Below are 20,322 nucleotides of genomic sequence, written 5' to 3' on the forward strand. Positions count from 1 at the left end.
GCCCAGGTGAGATAACCAAGTTGGTAATTTGTGTTGACATAGGCTTACTGAAGAACAGCTAAAAGAAAAGCAGAAGGAAGTTTCTATCCATCTTCCACCTTTGGCACACAATGGCCAGTTCCCAGTTTTGCAGTTTTTCAGCAATTAAATATTTTGTTGACTTCAGGGGAAGAGCTATCTACAGAAGAGTTGAAGAATGAAAGTCTTGATATCATTAAATTCTAAGCTATGTTTCAACATAAAGAGCTTGTGGTTTTCCCCATTTCCTGTAATCAAGTAAAGACTTAGTGTATGTCAGGTAATTTCATCATTTGACTATCCTCCTTGATTAAATAGGAAGCAATTTTTTTCTAAATGTCCTTTGATGAAAATACCAAAGGAGCGTTCAGAGTTGCTGTTCAAAGTTGACCCTGAACTCCTTCCCCCACCGTAGAGCTACTAGAATGTTCTATGAAAAGATCTCAGGAGGACCAGCTTGGGAAAGTTGAATACCCCGAAATGACCTGCATTGGCCATACAGTACAAATGAAAAATGTTAAAGATTGTTTAAAAACAGGAAAGACCTTTTGCAAAATGCTTTTGATTTATTGCTGTGCATTGTGCAGATCTTTATCTATTATTCTTATAGCATTTTATTCAAAAAGTATTGTAAACTATGAGTTGGCATGTTGCTGCATACAGAAAAAAAAGGCATTAATCAACTCTAAATAAACAAGTGCACAGATCTATCTAACAACTATGAAGTAGTTAATACATTTTAAGCAATTTTCGTACAGAAAAGAAGGCTAAAAGAGTAGTGCTTAATTATCTGGACTCCTCTGTGCTGGGCTCCCTTTTGATTGTATTAATGAAGCAGCTGGCCCATTGTTTCCCTTTAATTCCTCTATTGTTTTAAGAATATGTCACAGCTCTTTATTCTTTTATCAGGTGCTGTGCAGGAGGACCCACACAATACCTCATATTCCTACTGTATTTGCCAAGGCACAAAGGAACCTCCAAAGCGGTTTTCAAAGCAGGGGCACCCATAATTTATAAGTTCTATCCCTTGCACCACCTTACTGTCAAGAATTTTCAACAGTATTGGATTTGAATTTATTATAACGTTTGTATTGAGCAATGTGGCTACATATAGATATATGTCGTGTGTTCGTGTCAGGACCATGAGATCTAGGCACAAGCAGGTCCCATGTTGAAATGAGGCATTCTTCAGCTTCTAGAGAATTCTGACCAATGGCTCTCCACTTTTGATTAAAAAAAAAAACAACCTCAAAGTTCAGAAGGATACATGGTGTGTGAATTTCTAATTGCTAGTAAAAATAAAAGAAGTGAAGGAACCTACAAGTCTGCAATCTCTCTGTCTCTGTCTCTCTGTCATCTCCTGTTGCCTGTTTCTGTGTGTCTGCGTTTCTGTGTCTGTGTGTATTAAATGCTCAGTGAGTTTTCCAAAGTATGACATTAATTTTAGATAAATGCACCTTCTAGGTGTTGTGAATGCTTTACTCCAGGAACAACATGTAGTCTCTGAACTAAACCCTAATCTTGATTAACTAAGCCTTGGCTGGTCATGCTCTGAGCATCAGTTCATCATCTTTTTACACTGTGTTTAAGGTAGAGTTTTTAGGTGTATGCACAAATATCATTCCACCTATTGAGAAATATTATAGCAAGTTAGTATATACTCATAAAAACATGTTTTCTATGCCAGAATCTTTTTTTCATTTTGTTAAACTGTTTAGTTTTCAATGTAGTGACAACATGGGCACCCTCCCTGGAGTATACCATCCTTTAGTCAATTTATTCGTGTGTGTGTGTGTGTGTGTGTGTGTGTGTGTGTGTGTGTGTGTGTGTGTGTGTGTTTGTATAATCCTGTATTACCTTTTAAAATTCTATTTGTTTATCCATAATTACTTTTTTCCTAATTTTCTATGAAAATCTCCAAAAGTCACTAACAGTAACATATTCTCAACTGTCTGATTCCCAAACCTTTCTCATTCCACATACATGGTATTTTCCTTTGTTTTCTCCCTGGTCAAATGTTTATTTTAGAAGCTATTGGGAGGGTAGGCTTTTCCCCCTAAAGTTCCCCACAAAAGAAGAAATGAAATATAATGACCTAATATTACAGAATAAAACTTACTAACTTGAACTATAAAAATATCCTTAGAAATGTCATTAGAATCAATTATTATTTTAAGCCGTCTATTTTCTTTATGCTGTTAGGTGAGGATGTATTTTTTTAACTGAGCATAAAGATTCACACTGGTATCCCTATCTCCTGTCTTATGGCTCCTTATACTTCTGTATGTTGAGGCAGAATAATGCAAAATCTAAATGTGATTTAATTGGCTCAATTTGTTCTATATTTATATGCTAAGCATAGGTCAGTATCTTGATGAGCCCACTAGTTGTGCTACAGGTATACAGCTTCACATTGCTTGCATTATATATATATATATATATATTTTTTTTTACAAAGTAAGCGTTTATCAATCACAGAGAGATAAATTAGAAACATATATCGACATAACACATGGAAAAGATTTTTCAGCATGCTATGTAATTATTAACCTGATTTTTACCATTGTATGAAGCTATGAATTGCAGATAGCACGGATGAAGTTAAATGCTTTTATTCTGGATACATTTTGCTTATACAGAACTCTATAGGTATGGTCGAACAATATAATTGAAGCTTTGTCAGCTCTGTATCCTAGCAACAGATAATACTGTTAGGTTACTGAATTGCTCCTGGTTGACAAGTAAGGAGTAGTTTTGTGTTTATCATGTTTGCTAATGATGGGATCCTTTCCAAAAGGCCTGTCTTAATCTTAATTAGAGTTTATCAGCAGAGGTCTGCATGACATTGTGCAGACACTGATTTCATAAATAATAAAAAGTGCAAGTGAAAAATTTGGCAGGATAGGGAGATATTTAAGGCCACTGCTTCTAGTAAGAGGAGCATGAATTTCCAAAATATAATCAAGTTTGAACTGTGACTTTATTCTTTATTATCAAGACTTGTAGTGCATTTCCTTACAGTTTTGACAGCAATTATGGGGAAAATGTATAAGCTGTCTGTTAAGAACAGTGTCTGTGTTACAAGAACCTTGATCATAAACATTCCTTAGAATACCAAGTACATACTTTTGCAAGAATGCCAAGGTTTTAGTTATTGCTACTCTTTATTAAGCCTCGAATGTTTGTGTCCTTTGTTGTGAGGAGAGGTGGATGTGAGCAAGCAGACCTAGGACAGGGACAATGTTTACAGCATGAGAGACAGAGAAAAAGAGATGCCTAAAATAACCTGCCCAATGGTGGAAGCCAAAAAGATCCCAGATAGCTGTGCAAGTGCCTGATATCATTTGACAAAGATTTCATGTCCATCCAGGGAAAGTGTGACATGTTTTATTTTTTGCTCTTGTTTGCACAATATGACCTGTCAATAATTTTGGGAGTTCACTTCTATAAACATCATTTCATATGATCATATGCCCCTAGCTATTGAACCTTTTGTGAACCTCTCCTTTGGTCTCACTGTGTGAATGTCTAGAGTTCTGTATAATTTATTATGTCCAAGTGTGTTTTTTGTAAAATCCAGTATGTTTATTTTTACAGGTATAGGCATTTTCTAGTTATAACAAAGGAAGGAAACAGTGCAACCCATGTTTCTTGCTTCTTTTTTCCCCTCCTTTGTCCTTGTTTTGGATTTATGTAATTTTTATCTTGTATGTAAGTTTATCTGTTTTGGGTGCAGTGGGAGGGAACACAGAAATTGTGGGACAAAGTATGAACAAATGCAACAGTGACAGTCACTAGACACTATGTTGAACTATATAACTTGTTGGGGATGGGATCTGGAGGAGAAAACTGGGTGAAAATGACGGAAGAGGAAATATACTCATTACCTGACTCATGTAACAATAACTCCTCTGTACATCACTTTCATAAAAACAATAAAAGAAAATAAATTATAATCACAATTTGGAGGGATAATCGGTCATTTGTAATAAGTTATGTACCTTCGAAGCAATATAGAAATTAGCATTGTAAAAACCAAGCACAATTCACAAATTCACTGAGTTCCTAATGAGCTTACTCAACTGAAAGAAGTATAAATTTATCCACAATTCTTTGTTTACCCTTTCCTTCATTCCCACAATCCTAAAATTCCATTAGGAAAAATATGAAAGATTCACAACTATTTGAACTTGTAAATGTCATTTACTGAGTTCCAAACATGGACTGCTTCTCTGCTTAATCATCTGAACACTTTCAGGAGATACTTAGTGATGCAAGCTGCATCACAAGCTGCAGGTAGTTTGTCCCTTGCCAGTTATTCTCAAATCTAGTGGTGTATTGAGCATTCTGGGAAGTTTCTACAAGATTGCTAAAAGCTTCAAAGGAAGCCCAAACTTTACTCTCTGAGACTTTGATTGTATCTATCAGAAATAAGGTCTCAAAATGGATATTGATTAAAAACTCTCCATGTGGGTCTACTGTGCAGATAAGACTGCTGGTCCAGCCAGGTGGCAGTGGCTCATGTCCATAACTACCTTAGAGGGTGAAACGGGGAGGATCATGGCTAGAGACTAGCATGATTTGAGAAAAAGTTCACAAAACTTTTTCTTGAACAACATATGGGTATCATGGCATACCTGATGTACTAGCTTTATGGAAAGCATAACTAGGAAAATTACAATCCCAGCTCCCATATCTCCTTCTCAGTTCTCCTCATGGTGATTTTTTAACTACTGACTTAAACTTCCAGCCTCTTGGTATCACAGGAAAATAGGAATAAATTACAGTCATCTCATTGCTTAAATCTCATTTGATAAAGAACAATCTACTGGCACTAGAATCAGGTAGAAATTTGAATCAACAAACTCACTGGAGCTAAAGCACTCAAAAAAGTATTCAAAATGTATTCCAAATGAAAACAATATGGACAAATGACCACTTTCATTTTAGTGGGTATGTGACTTTCAAGGGTGGTTTGTTCACCTAGTAGCTTGATACTACAATATGGCAATTGCTCACCTCACCCCAAAGTTTATCTGCAGGACCACCAGTGCCTAGGGATATTTTTTATTTAAGGTAATGATAACTTTAAGAGATAGGCTAATGGGAAGTCTCTGGGTCAATTGGAAATGGATTCTTCTGAGAGTGTGGATCCCAACCCCTCTCTGACTTTCTATTTGGAGATGTGAGGACCACCAGTCCCTAGGGATATTTTTTATTTAAGGTAATGATAACTTTAAGAGATAGGCTAATGGGAAGTCTCTGGGTCAGTTGGGAAATGGATTCTTCTGAGAGTGTGGATCCCAACCCCTCTCTGACTTTCTATTTGGAGATGTGAGCTCTCCTCCATACATGCTCTGTTATTTGTCATTGAGATCTCTCCAGGGAACCTATGCTATTGCCATTTGGGTTTTCAGCCTTCAGACTTGTGTGCTAAATAAACCTCATTTTCTTCATAAGTTAACGCCTCATGTATTTAATTATTGAATCTGAAAACAGATAAATATATTTGTAAAACCAGAAAGGGAGACAGCCTTGATTTCTTGGGTGCTTTTGAAAAATACTTCATATGGAAAGCACCTTATTGGAATTCAATTCATATCCTTTTTTAGCTGTGGCTGAAAGCATGTAAAATTTGCTCGAGAGTTTCAGATGTGTTTTAGTGAAATTTTTTTTAGTATTTACACTTTTTAAAATGTTGTTAAAATAGCTACTACATAAAATTTGCTAGTATTTTAAATGGTATTACATAAGTGTGTAACTATAGCCCATGACCTATCCAGAACATTTTTATCTTGACAAACAAACTGCCTTCCTACTAAACCCTAACTCTTCACCCCCACCACTCAAACCTAACAATCACCAGTGTATCTTCTGTCTCCAGCATATAGGATATATTAAGTATTCCACAATAGTCAAATCATTTCACCATAATATTTGTACTTTTTGTGACTGATTTCACTTAGCATAATTTCCTGAAGTGTATCCGTGCTATAGCATGTGCTAGCATGTCCTTCTTTTGTAAGGCGAAATAACATTCTACTGGACATATAGGCCATATTTTCCTTAATCATCTGTAAATTGACATGAACTGATTTTATGTTTTAACTATTGTGAGCAGTACTGCTATGTTATGAACCTGTGGATAAAAATAGCACTTCAATGCTTTTAGGTCTTTGGGGGTATACATTTACTTAAAGTAGGATTGCTAAATAACGGGTAATTATATTTTTAACATTTAGAAGAATCACTCTATTGTACAAGCTTACATTCTCTCAATGGTGCACAAGTTATGCTATTTCTTTAAATTATGAATGAATACTTGTGTTTTTTAATAATACTGTTCTAATCTTAATGTCAAATATAATATTTTTGTTTCTTTCCATTATGAGGACAGTTGGTATAAGGTACTAAAATAACTGTTAACATGACTTAGTATGTTCATACATTCAAATTATTTCAACATGAACACTACCACATTTCATGCAACTATAAATTTTAGTTGGCAGTATGTACTCTAGTGCTAAAATCAGTAAAAAAAAAAAAAATAAACTAATTCTTCTGCTTTCTTAGACACATATTGATTGCTAGAAACTATTTTCATTTCTAATGGGTCAATATAGAAGTTGTGATCCACAAATGTATTCTGCCTTAGTCACAATTGTTGTAGTCGGACAAGCCAAAGTCTAATTCGTAATGTCACTACTATGTGTGCAGCCTTGAGAAAGTTAACTTTTTCAAGCCTCATTTTTTTCTCAACACCAAAGTAAGGAAGATACTACCTGTCTCATACATGAACTGACAGGATTAAAGGAGATGAAATTTATCAATCAGGGCCTAAGGAAGCACTCTTAACTAATACCAATTGTCCACTGTTGGTGTTCGTATAATATTTATTAAGATACCAGCTTACTGGATAAGAAATGTACTCATTACCTTGTTCATGTAACTGTAGCTCCTTTGTACAGTATTTTCCCAGTAAAAAACTTAATTTAAAAAAAAGATACCAGCTTACAACCTGGTTAGTGGCATCACCATCTAGGTCGGGCCTAGATGTCCTTTCTACAGTCTTCCTACTCTTCTTGAAATATAACCCAGCCCTCTCTCCACCATACTTCTTCTATCTGACTGTTTGCTCCCTCACAACTAATACTTCTCACAATTGAAAGGCTGTTGTTTTATACATCCTACCCCTACAGTTTCCTTTCTAGCCTGGTAGGGAAAAACACTCCATGCCAATAATGTGTTCATTCATTTAAATCAATGTAGAATATTTTCCTAACATGAGTCAGATACAACTACTTCAAGCTTTCACATTCTGCAATTTTTTATTAAAGAATATCATACTATGGACGATTTGCCAATTCCCATAACAAATGCAACAACCTTTATTTTGGCTATGACTTGACAGACACTTCCTCATCATGTCTACACAGTTCATTTTCACCATAACTTAGCCTTTTAAAAATGATATGTTCTTCTATGTGGAGTCTTTTGAGGAACCTCCATACTGCTTTCCAAAGTGATTGAACAAGTTTACATTCCCACCAACAATGAAGTAAGGTTCCTTTCTGTCCACATCCCCTCCAGCATCTGTTGTTGTTAGAGTTCTTGATTTTTGCCATTCTAACTGGAGTGAGGTGGTATCTCAATGTTGTTTTGATTTGCATTTCTTTTATGGTAGGGAGGTTGAGCATTTCTTCATGTCTATTGGCCATCCTTCTTTCTTCTTCAGAGAAGTTTCTCTTTAAGTCTTTCGCCCACTTGTTTATTGGGCAGTTGTTTCTTTGAGGATTTGTTGTTGGGGGGTTTAATCTTTTGAGTTCCAAGTATATTTTAGATATGAGACCCTTGTCTGTTGTATGGCTAGTAAAGATCTTTTCCCAATCCGTGAGCTTTCTATTGATCTTGCTAGCTATGTCCTTTGCCATGCAGAAGCTCTGCAACTTTATGCGATCCCATTTGTCCAACCTTTCTTTGATTTGTTGTGTTTCCGGGTCTCTATTAAGAAAATTTCGGCCTGAGCCAAGGAGACCTAGGGTTTCTCCTATTCCATCCTGTAATGTTTTCAGAGTATAACCCCTGCTTTCACTATATTTGATGTCAGTATAACTTGTGGAGGAGATGGGGAAAAACAAGTCATTTAAGGATACAGGTGGTCCTGTTGCAACAATGTGAGAAGTACAAGTTGTCATGTCCATAACGAGCTTTACAATGTCTGTGCGGGGGGGGGGGGGGGGGGGCGCGGAGTGGGGGGGGAAGGTTTGGGACTGGGGGGGAGAGGGGAGGCTGGGAAGGGATGTGAAGGATAAACAAAAGAGGAGGCTGCAATGCTTGGTAAGAAATGTACACATTATCCTGCCCATGTAATTGTAACCCCTCTGTACAATATGTTCACAAATAAAATAAAATTTAAAAAAATGATATGTTCTGACAAAACCACAAAATGAGATGAAAGTGATAATGATGATAAAATATGGTACATAAAATGTGGGTACCTCTGAAAACAAAGACATGTATTCTAATGGCCAGGTTACTTAATAATGAAGGAAAATATTTTTGTTTACTTGTCTTTGCACCTAATATTATTCAATTTTGTTTTATTCATTTACCAGATTGTTTTGCTTCGCAGTTTGAGTCTGTCTTGTCATTCTGTTACATATATCATAGTAGTGACAATAGTTACCTGTCATTAGGTGTTGTTTCTAGTCTTTTCTTTGCCTCTATAGGAAATCCAAACCTGTCCTTACTTTTGTGAGAGGTGCCCAGAGATGGATTTTCCTAGACAGTGAATTTCATCATTGAAATAGAAGCATTCTGAAAGACCTTGTTACAAAATAAACTTGAATTGTGTTCCTGGTGTGCATTTCCTCCCCTCCTTATTACACAAGCTTCCATAATAAACTCTATCCCAGAGGAAGGATGAGGTAGAGATGATTGCCTTGCAGCTATGGGTAGCATGGATTTCTGTGTGCATCAGAAGAGGGAGAGCAGTTGAAGCCGGGGCAAAGAATGGCACCATTAGAAATCCCCCATCTGCAAACACCTCTGTTTCTCATCCAGCTCACTAATGATATAGTTCAACTTCTATAATTTTCAAGTGAGCAAACAAGGCCAATGTAAATCTGTTTTATTCCATGGTCATGAACCTGTATGCCTTCAGGCAAATTGTATCAAAATGTCAGAGGTGTTCAGTAGTTAAGTATCTATGGGTGGCAACTTTCTCACATTTTTAAAGTATATATTATTTAAACATATATACTATTATGGGAGGTGTTTTGTTTGCTTTCTTTCAAAACTTAATCACCCGACTTAATTAATAGCCCCAAGTTTTCTCTAAAACCACTTCCTGATTCCTCTCTTCAACTCAGCTGTATCATGAGCTGTGGTTATCTCCATCACCAGATTTTCACCACAAGTTGTTTAAAAACCATGATCTCTGAGGGGAGAAAAAATGAAGTGCAGCTGAAAAGACAGTTATGCTGAAAGATAAAGAGAGCAATATGACTTATCAAAATGAGTACAATTTTTTCTTACCTAATGAGTCCATATACAACCTTCCAATATATACACAATGGAGAAAAAAAGCTTTTATAACAGATCAAGGATGCCGTATTATTTCAGACATAACTGTATAGGATACATATCTAAGCCTGAGAGTGTAGATAACAAAATATAAGTGCTTTGCCTGTCTAAACATGTTAAATAAATGAGCATTCACTATCACATTCCAATACATTAGAAGATGTTCTTGCATAGCTAATTTTTCTTTTTAATGCTCCACACATGATCATTTGAAGTGCAGAACCAGAGCATATCTTAAGTGTTTGAAGACAGGGTTCTTTTCATTTAAACAAATCTTTATTTAAATAAGCCTTTTTGAAAAGGATCTTTGGTATATCTTGTTCTCAGAAAGTTCAATCAGGGTAAGGGAAGATAAAAAGGCTACATTATAAAGAACATTATATAAGTAAAGATCACTTAGCCAAAAGGAAAAAAAGTACAAAAATGGCAGCAGACAGACCCAGGGAGAATCAAACTCTGTGGAATTTCAGTTTAACTTTATAGATTTTAGGAGTTTCTATTTACTTTGTTGAAGTTTGGCTCATCAGGTATTGATGCACTACTGATATAAGAAAAGGATTAAGAGAGGGGGGAGAAGCTTCCATAAAATACAGAATAAGTAACTTCAAAGGCTTTTCTAAAGTAAACGTCTGTAGTTGGAACCCTACTATGAGGGTTTCAAGCGTTACACCAGTGTGATTGGTAGCATGGTTAATGAGTTAAGGATTGAGGCAATCCTGGAATACTGACAGTTGAGAGGAACTTTGTATGGACTACGTCTGTACTTTTCTTGGTCTTCTCCTCCTTCTGGTCCCTAAACAGTTCACTAATGCCAGGAATACAGTTCTCCACAGAGGCGGTCAGGGATAACAACTGTGGTCTTGATCAAATATTCCTCTCAGTAGGAAGCCATGTGAGCAATGTGGGGAGGCGGTGTTGACATCAGTCTAGTCTCAGACAGGCTCCCAGAGCATTCCATGTCAATTTTGCTTTGCTTTCTCTTTTTTTCTTCTTAATAGGGGGTCAGCTTTGGTGCACCACTACGAAGGCCATCTCTGAGGGTGAAGAGCTAATTGCCTTTGTGGTGGATTTTGACTCAAGGCTACAAGCTGCCAGTCAGATGACTCTCACAGAAGGGATGTACCCTGCACGCCTGCTGGATTCGATTCAACTGCTTCCTCAGCAAGCTGCCATGGCTTCTATTTTGCCTACAGCTATTGTCAATAGTAAGTGCTGAGTGCTGTGAGCCCAGCTTTGTAGAAGTGATGGGTATTTGTGGGAGAAAAAAAATCTACTGACAGACAAGCAACTGGGGACAGACTTTTTATCACCAATGTTGTTATTTTATCATCTAAGTTTTACTTTAAGTGTGTGTGTGTGTGTGTGTGTGTGTGTGTGTGTGTGTGTGTGTGTGTGTGTGTGTGTGTATCTGTCCTGGGCAAGAAAGTTGTGAGATTTATTTCTAATTAACTAATTAACTACCAACAAAAGTTGGTAGTTAACTACCACAAAAGCTGTGGTTCCAATGTAGAGTGCTATTCTTGAGCAAAAAAGCTCAGGGGACAGTGCTCAGACACTGAGTTGAAGCTCTAGGACCAGCACACACACATACACACACCAGAGAGAGAGACAGAGACAGAGAGAGAAAGAAAGAGAGAGAAAGAGAAAGAGAGAGAAAGAAAAAGAAAGAGAAAGAGAGAGAGAATGCTTTTGATAAAAACATAATTGAAATACAGAAAAAACGCATATATTCAATAAGATTTGATTCCTGGATGTCACACATAAAAAAGTAATATTTGAATCTAGTTGAATAATATATAAGACTACTTAGCTCAGAGGAATCAGCCATTATTACTGATATTTCACTAGTAGAACAATTTTTATTCTTTAAAACTTGAAAAATAAAAAAGCATATAAAGCAATTTTTACTAAATTAAGTAAATGAAAATGAATATGTAATCTTATATTATTGTGAAGCTGTGCAAATGTTAATTCTAATGAGGCTTGGGAGAATATTTGGTCTCAGCACAAACGCAAAGATTTTTGTTTGCATTCTGACGACCAGGATGAAAGAAACCCTGGAAATCCAGGATAAATCAAGACAGTAGCTAGCTTAAAAACAAAGGGAAGAAACTGAATAGTTCATGGAGAATTTAAATTATTCTCTGGCCAATTTACCTTTAAAATATTATTCTATTAAAGTGAATATTGATATGGGTGCCATTAAATGCTTGTAATCCTAGCTACTCAGCAGGCTGAGATTTAAGTATCATGGTTCAAAGCCAACCCAGGCAGGAAAGTCCATGAAATTCATCTCCAATTAACCAACAACAAACTAGAAGTGGCGCTCTGACCCAAAGTGGTAGAGGGTTAGCCTTGAGAAAAAAGACTCAGGACAATGACCAGGCCCTGAGTTCAAGCCCCATGACCACCACCAGCAACAACAACAAAAGAATATTGAATGTATATTCCTTAAACATATCAACTGACATTATACAACAGACAAAAATATCAGTGTTCTAGGTCCTGAGTTCTGTATTCTAGACTGATCTGTTTTACTGAGCTCTATGCAAAGGTTGACATTCCTATAGAGAAGAAGGGACACTAAAGTTAGTATATAGGTTTAAATTTTTAGTTTAATGTATCAGTATTTGGTTTTCAAACAACTTAACTAATATTGTTGAACATCCCAGAGACTAGGCAGAATGGAAATCAAGACAGATGTGACATCTTTGTATTAAAATAAATAAAATACTCAGCGATATTCATTTTCTAACTGCAGTTCATCCAACTAATAGATGCAGAACTTTGGAACTGAAGAGCTAATATTGTTGGCTTTCCTTAGTGGAAATATTATTTCCATGGCTGGACCCTTACTCCATATGTTCATATGGAACTGAAACAATATAAGCTCAACCTAAATTTGAGACAAAGGATTATATTGCAAAGAACTTCATGTAACCTCACACTTCTACAGAGCTGTAATGGAAAAATATTAAATCTAATCATATTTGATCATTTATTCAGCTTGTGGCAACAAAGAAATTATTATTTTTAAATGATTTAGCATAAAGGTTTGGCTTTATCCTGTAATCACTAAGCTAAAAGCATTGGGTTGAGGTCGGTACTTTATGAAATTGTATAGTTTCCAGAATCATGTAATTTTAAGTAACTTGACAATAAGGGGTTAAGTAGCACACAGTAGTCAATAACTAATTTTTATTTGAAACTGCATGCTTTGCTGGATTCCCTTACCTCTCCACTAGAATATTATACTTATATACATAAATTTCAGATTCATCTCTTTCACTATCATTGGTTCCACCACCAACTCTGAATAGTTCATAATTGTCTAGCTGTTTCTGCACTTTTAGAATTCTGCTGCCATTTGTCCCATGCTCCTATGTGTCTTTTATAGAAATACAAAATACTACCCCTTTAATGTGACCATATGCCCTGGTTTTCTTGGCTCAGTATCACCTTAACAGCATTTTCCTTCTTTCTCTATTGATGCTAAAGATGCTATTCTAAAACTCCAGAGTCACACAGAGACAAATGGCACACGTTCTCTCTGATATGCAAAAGTTAGATCTGAACTGCACTGGGATATGACAAATTATACAGGATTCTAGATGTTCACACACAGTAGACCAGAAGAGGATATCTCAGGAGAGAAACACAAAAACACAATGTCTAAATGCCTCTTCAGAGTTACATAAAGTGATATACATACTGAAGCAAACTCCAAGATATGGAAACAAAAGGCTTCTTTTTGAAGTTTTTAGTTTTGGATGATTCTGCCTTCTTTACTTTATGTATGATGTATTCACACATACATCTTCGGGAGTTGGGGGAGGGCACAGAACTCGAGGGCAAAAGACTGAAAAAGTGCTCCAGTGGAACTCACTGGACTCTGATGAAAGTGAACTATACAACTAGAGGTCAGACATATTTTTATCTTCTCTCTAAGTCCTCCTCTCCCTTTCCTTCCCTCCAAAATCTTAGTAAGCATATCTTTCTAGGCTCTAGATCATCGTTAGCTTCCTATATCTGAATAGCCATCCACTATAATGTAATGGTCCAACAGCCCCGGTTGCTCTTTATTTATTAGTTGTTTCCTATTTCTGTTTGTTTTACATTCAATCCAGCATAGAGGCTGGCACACAGTAGGTATTCTTTCATGAATTTATTAAATGAATGTATGATGCCAGGATTTTTCATCAAGGCTATCATAAATGTAGGCATCACATGCTGACAGTGAAACCAATCAGGTAAACCACTTTCCATCACTATTTATAAATGCACATTTTAAGCCACACATATAAAATTGATATTTTTGTACTTTCAACATTGAGGAGGCCTATAGTAGGAATTTCTGTAGAATTTGTGAGACATTACATCATTTCTCTAAAAGTCTAATCCTGAACTGCACAACAGTATTTGTCATGGTCTGATTGCATAATCCAGAACCTGAGAGGAGTCTCAGAAAACAAGTGAAAATGCATGATTCTTTACCTTTGCTTGGCTCCAAAAGACAGTGGCTAATATGTCTGTGTTTGTGCCTGCAGAGGATATATTCCCTTGTAAGTCCTGCGGCATCTGGTACCGGAGTGAGCGGAATCTGCAAGCCCATTTGATGTACTACTGCAGCGGGAGGCAAAGAGAGGCTGCTCCAGTGTCAGAAGAAACTGAAGACAGCACTCATCAGATTTCTAGCTTGTGCCCCTTCCCACAGTGCACCAAGAGCTTTTCAAATGCTCGAGCTCTAGAAATGCACCTCAATTCACACAGTGGTAAGGGTCAATTTTGTATCTTCTGTAGCTCTGGTAGACTCCTTTCTTTCTATACTAAACATGTGTACATCTATCTATCTATCTATTGATATCTATCTATCTATCTATCATTTGTCTATATCTGTCATCTATTATCTTTCAGATTGCTGGCCAAATCATTCCGTTTTCATCTGAGGCAATGTAGAATCATTTTAAAAGTAAAGTTTCCGTATTATCTTGCATTGTCATTTTAATATTTACTATTTTAAGTGTCAAATGATCACTGGAAACTGACTTTATTCTAGGAAATAAACAGTAGGTACATTTAAAAGGGAGTTGCTGAACTGGATTAAAAAATTTTTAAATCCAATTAGACAAATCACATTCAGGAAATTCACTTTTAAAATATGCATCCAGAAAGTGACCTCAAAGTGTGCATTGTTATGCTTATTTTATTAAAAGATCTTTAGTGCTACGCTGTTAAATTCTTTAAGAAAAATAAGGCTAGGGCTGGGAAGGTGGCTCAGTGGTAGAGCGCTTGCCCTGCATGCTCGAGGCCCTGGGTTCGATTCCTCAGTACCACATAAGCAAAAAGAAAAAAGCCAGAAGTGGTGAGGTGGCTCAAGTGGTAGAGCGCTAGCCTTGAGCTGAAGAGCTGAGGCACAGTGCCCAGGCCCAGAGTTCAGGCCCCACAATCAGACCAAAAAAAAAAAAAAAAGAAAAAGAAAAAGAAGGCTAAAACTAAAGTTTTACTAAGTCATCTTTTAACAGTAAGGAAGAAACTATTGCCATTTATTTTGGAGTTGCATGTCAATTATTGTTAGTGTAATATCATAGCATCCTGATTACCAATTTTTAAGATTCAAGTCAATGGGATTACTGAAATGAATCAACTCTAAATCTTCCTAGGCACATTTTTGGATGGGGTAAACCCAGGGTTTGGGAATCAGTTCTTTATTATCAATACTACAAAATTTGTAGAATATCTTAGGTGACATCCTAATCATTGAAAAACTGAAATAAAGGCTAAGTTTTGAAATATTAGCCCCTGACCTCCTATGCTATAAAATATAAACTCTTTGAGCTTATAAAATGTTTTTCCTTTTCTTCACAATAAGCTGTCTTCAGGGGGGGGTGTCTAAAAGAAGTCAAATGACTATCCTGGTGTCTACCAGGTGAATGGTGCACTGGATAAAGATAAAACATGTTGAGCAAAATGAATAACTATACTTCTGATTTGCATACTTTACAAATGAGTTTCTAGTTGGTTCTTCCAAATAAAAGCCGGATCTAGTGTACTGCTGATGATCTCTTATTTGCACATAGTTTTGTTTTTAGTTTTTTTAGTTTTGTTTGTAGTGCATTTAATGAATCCTCACTTCTTCCTCCTGTAGAGTTTATCAGTAAAAAAAAATTTAGAGATTTGAAAATTTGAGGCCCTGCTAGGCTCTTGGCTATAATCCTAGACTCCGAAATGCTTCATCTTTAATGAGAACCTAAAAATCTAGAAGTGGGTCTATGACTCAAGTAAAAGAATGCCGACCTTGAACTGAAAAACCTAAGGAACAGAACAGAAGCCCTGAGTTCAAGCCCTAGTACTTGCACCAAAAAAAAAAAAAAAAGGAAAGAAAAAAAAAGAAAAAAGAAACCGAGGTCTATGCATAGCTCTATTACTTCATAGCTTTGTTATTGTAGTCAGTTCCCAGAGCTTCCTTGAGTTTGTTGCCTGACCCATAAAATGGAGTCAATGACACTGACCCCTACTGTGTGTCATTCAGAGGAAGGTGCTTGGGAAGGTATTCAGGGCCATTACCATGATGACACACGTAAAAGGTTACCAATCTACATAAGATTCTGTAAGATTTCAGTTCTTGTTGAGTGAAAGCATTCGATGACTATTAGAGTTTCCTCTCCTTTGGAAACCCACACGTATATTTAACTTTGTGTCTTTCCAGGAGTGAAGGTGGAAGAGTTTCTCCCTCCCGGTGCGAGTCTGAAATGCACCGTCTGTAGCTACACCGCTGACTCTGTGATCAACTTCCACCAACACCTGTTTTCCCATCTCACTCAAGCTGCCTTCCGGTGCAATCACTGCCATTTTGGTTTCCAAACTCAGAGGGAGTTAGTGCAACATCAGGAGCTCCATGCCCCTGGCGGCAAACTTCCCAGAGAAAGTGACATGGAGCACTCTCCGAGTGGAACAGAAGACGGCTTACAGCCAGCCACAGACTTGTTGGCCAGAAGCGAACTCTCCCAGAGCCAAAAGGCCATGCAGACTAAAGACGCGAGCTCTGACACTGAGCTGGACAAGTGTGAGAAGAAGACTCAGCTCTTCCTCACTAACCAGAGGCCAGAGATCCAGCCGACCACCAACAAACAGAGCTTTTCTTACACAAAAATAAAGTCTGAGCCCTCCAGCCCCAGGCTTGCGTCGTCCCCAGTCCAGCCTAGCATGGGGCCTTCTTTCCCTGTGGGTCCTTTCCTGTCCCAATTTGCTTTTCCCCAAGACATCACGATGGTACCCCAGGCTTCCGAGATCTTAGCCAAGATGTCTGAACTGGTGCACCGACGACTGCGGCATGGCAGTAGTAACTACCCTCCTGTCATTTACAGCCCTTTGATGCCCAAAGGGGCTACTTGTTTCGAGTGCAACATAACGTTCAATAATTTGGATAATTATCTCGTGCACAAAAAACATTATTGCAGCAGCCGATGGCAGCAGATGGCCAAGTCTCCAGAGTTCCCCAGTGTTTCGGAAAAGATATCTGAAGCCGTGAGTCCCAACACTGGCCAGACGTCCATCAACCTTCTCAATCCAACTGCTCATTCTGCCGATCCCGACAACCCGCTTCTCCAAACGCCCTGCCTCAACTCCTCAGCGGTGTTAGATTTAATTGGGCCAAATGGGAAGGGCCATGACAAAGACTTTTCCACCCAAGCTAAGAAGCTTTCCACTTCCAACAGCAATGATGACAAAATCAATGGCAAACCTGTCGATGTGAAAAATCCCAGTGTCCCCTTAGTGGATGGAGAAAGTGACCCAAATAAGACCACCTGTGAAGCTTGTAACATTACCTTCAGCCGGCACGAGACATACATGGTCCACAAACAGTACTATTGCGCCACCCGCCACGACCCTCCCCTAAAGAGATCAGCTTCCAGCAAAGTGCCTGCCATGCAGCGAACCATGCGCACGCGCAAGCGAAGGAAGATGTACGAGATGTGCCTACCCGAGCAGGAGCAGAGGCCTCCCCTGGCCCAGCAGCGGTTTCTTGATGTGGCCAATCTCAGCAACCCCTGCACCTCCACTCAAGAACCTCCCGAAGGGCTGGGAGACTGCTACCACCCGCGATGTGACATCTTCCCAGGAATCGTCTCCAAACACTTGGAGACGTCTCTGACGATGAACAAATGCGTTCCGGTTTCGAAATGTGACACTACTCACTCCAGTGTTTCCTGCCTCGAGATGGACGTACCCATGGATCTCAGCAAAAAGTGTCTATCCCAGTCCGAGAGGACCACCGCCTCGCCCAAAAGGCTGTTGGACTACCACGAGTGCACTGTGTGTAAGATCAGCTTCAATAAAGTGGAGAATTACTTGGCCCACAAGCAGAATTTCTGTCCAGTGACTGCACATCAGCGTAATGACCTGACTCAACTCGACGGCAAAGTGTTTCCAAATCCGGAAAGCGAACGAAACAGCCCTGAAGTCAGCTTTGAGCGAAGCATCATCAAATCCGAGAAGAATGGGAACCCCAAGCAGCCTTCTCCCAATGGAAACTTGTTTTCATCCCATTTAGCCACCCTGCAGGGCCTGAAAGTCTTCAGTGAAGCTGCTCAGCTCATTGCTACAAAAGAAGAAAACAAGCACTTGTTTCTGCCACAATGTCTTTACCCTGGAGCAATAAAGAAGGCGAAGGGAGCTGACCAGCTTTCTCCCTATTACGGCATAAAGCCAAGTGATTACATTTCTGGTTCTCTTGTCATCCATAACTCTGATCTAGAGCAAAGCACAAATGCGGAAAACGAGTCTCCGAAAGGCCAGGCCTCCTCCAATGGGTGTGCCGTGCCCAAGAAGGATTCGCTCCCATTGCTTCCCAAAAATAGAGGCATGGTAATAGTCAATGGTGGACTGAAACAAGACGAGAGACCCGCCGTCAACCCGCAGCAAGAGAACATTTCCCAGAATCCTCAGCATGAAGATGGTCACAAATCTCCCTCATGGATCTCTGAGAACCCGTTAGCTCCAAATGAGAATGTGTCCCCAGGAATTCCCTCAGCAGAGGAACAGTTATCTAGTATAGCAAAAGGAGTGAATGGCTCTACCCAGGCTCCAACCAGTGGCAAGTATTGCCGCCTGTGTGATATCCAGTTCAATAACCTTTCAAACTTTATAACTCACAAGAAGTTTTATTGTTCATCACATGCAGCTGAACACGTCAAATGAACTGATTGAATAAGCCAACATCAGTCACCTTTGGTACCAGTGTTTAGTATGTTGTTCTAACCAGTCCAGAACAAGAAATAAAAATTAAAATTAAAAGGCTATTTGAATTACAACTGGGCAATCAGGAGATAATTCATTATGGCTGAGTTGAAGACTTAAGATGTAATTTCATTACAGTCCATTAGTAAAGTGTATTATTGGTGCCATTTTCAAAAAAATTAATTTATTTTACCAGCAGTATTCATAGCTGTGGTTATGTTATTTTTTATTTAAAACTTTATATTAAAGTCATTTGTAATGTTATTGTATAGTTATTGTGTAGCAGATACGGTTTGCACTGTATAGTAGCTTTTAAAGAAAATAGTCACAAACAATACAGAAGAGCATTTTAGAAATAGCTTCAAAAGCACTTGTGTATCTTGATTTTTTTCTTCTATGCTGTTGCAGATCTATGTAAATGCTAAAATATAACTTGCAAAGATGTTCTAAATACACATGCTATAAGTTCGCCTTAAGATTTCAATCCTTGGATAATCAGGCTCCATTTGCACTTTATATTTTAGCAGATACAGTCTCTTAGTCACTAGGCTTTGCATTTGTATGTAGCCGTACGTTTCTGTCCATTTTCTTAATCTTAAAACATGTATGTTAATATGTTAAATGAAGATGGCAATTTTCTTCTTGTATAGTACTTGTATTTTCTTTCGCTGATGCAGCTGTCTCAATTTTTAAACCTTTGCTGTCGAACGCAATACTTTATAAAGAATGAACAACATTACTAGAAGCAGTATTGTAAGTAATGAGGTCGTATTAATCAGTTTTATCTTTTGAAAGGCACAGTCTAAATCGAAACCTTAAACTTGATGCTGCAAGTATGAATTTAATTCATATATAAGATCTATTTAAAATATAAGAGTAGCAATACTGCACCTGGTGATCACAAAGATAATGTTCTACTTCTGATAGAAATAATTTCTCAACAAATGTTGTTACTATGCATGTACATGGATGGAATAAAATTCCAGATTGTTGGAGAAGTTTGGCAACCTTTTCCTTTTCTTAATCACCAAAGGAAATTTATTGAACACTCAAATGTGTCACATCCTAAAAGGCAACATGTTAACATCGGTTGTATATTACATTTTGCTTCCAGATGAATTGCTTTAGGCATAAGGGTTCCTATTCATTCTGTTTGGTTTAGTGTCCTAAATTGTAGTTAAGAGATGATGATTTTTGCCACAGAGACAGAGAGACAGAGATGGAGAGTGAGAGATAAATGAGAATTCTAGGGTCCATCCTACTATCTCACCTTAATTTAAAATAAATCAGCATACATCTTTTAATATTGAAATGAAAACTGAAAAATCAAACCATGGCAAGTTCTGTTTGTAGTATTAGAGTATATTAATCAAGTCAAATTCTTTCATGTTGTGTCAGAACTAAGAGATTTTTAAGTGCCCAATGTCAGAATGCAGAATTAGACTCAGCAAGAAGGGTCTTGCTCTCCAATTATGCTCTTCT

General features: G+C 37.7%; 1 protein-coding gene across 2 annotated transcripts in view; it reads left to right on the forward strand.

Moving 5' to 3' along the window:
* The window catches only part of Zfpm2 (zinc finger protein, FOG family member 2), a 424,411-nt gene extending 404,570 nt beyond the window's left edge, over window positions 1–19,841 (forward strand). For both annotated transcript variants that reach the window (XM_069991247.1, XM_069991248.1), the window contains 3 exons: window positions 10,602–10,808; window positions 14,151–14,375; window positions 16,310–19,841. In XM_069991247.1, the coding sequence (XP_069847348.1) occupies window positions 10,602–10,808; window positions 14,151–14,375; window positions 16,310–18,801 (2,924 nt within the window). In that variant the 3' untranslated portion in view covers window positions 18,802–19,841. The remainder of the gene's footprint in view (window positions 1–10,601; window positions 10,809–14,150; window positions 14,376–16,309) is intronic.
* The last annotated feature ends 481 nt before the right edge of the window (window positions 19,842–20,322 follow it).

This window comes from Dipodomys merriami, unplaced genomic scaffold (assembly GCF_024711535.1).
Source record: "Dipodomys merriami isolate MVZ:Mamm:240054 unplaced genomic scaffold, mDipMer1.0.p SCAF_4, whole genome shotgun sequence".
NCBI lineage: Eukaryota > Metazoa > Chordata > Mammalia > Rodentia > Heteromyidae > Dipodomys > Dipodomys merriami.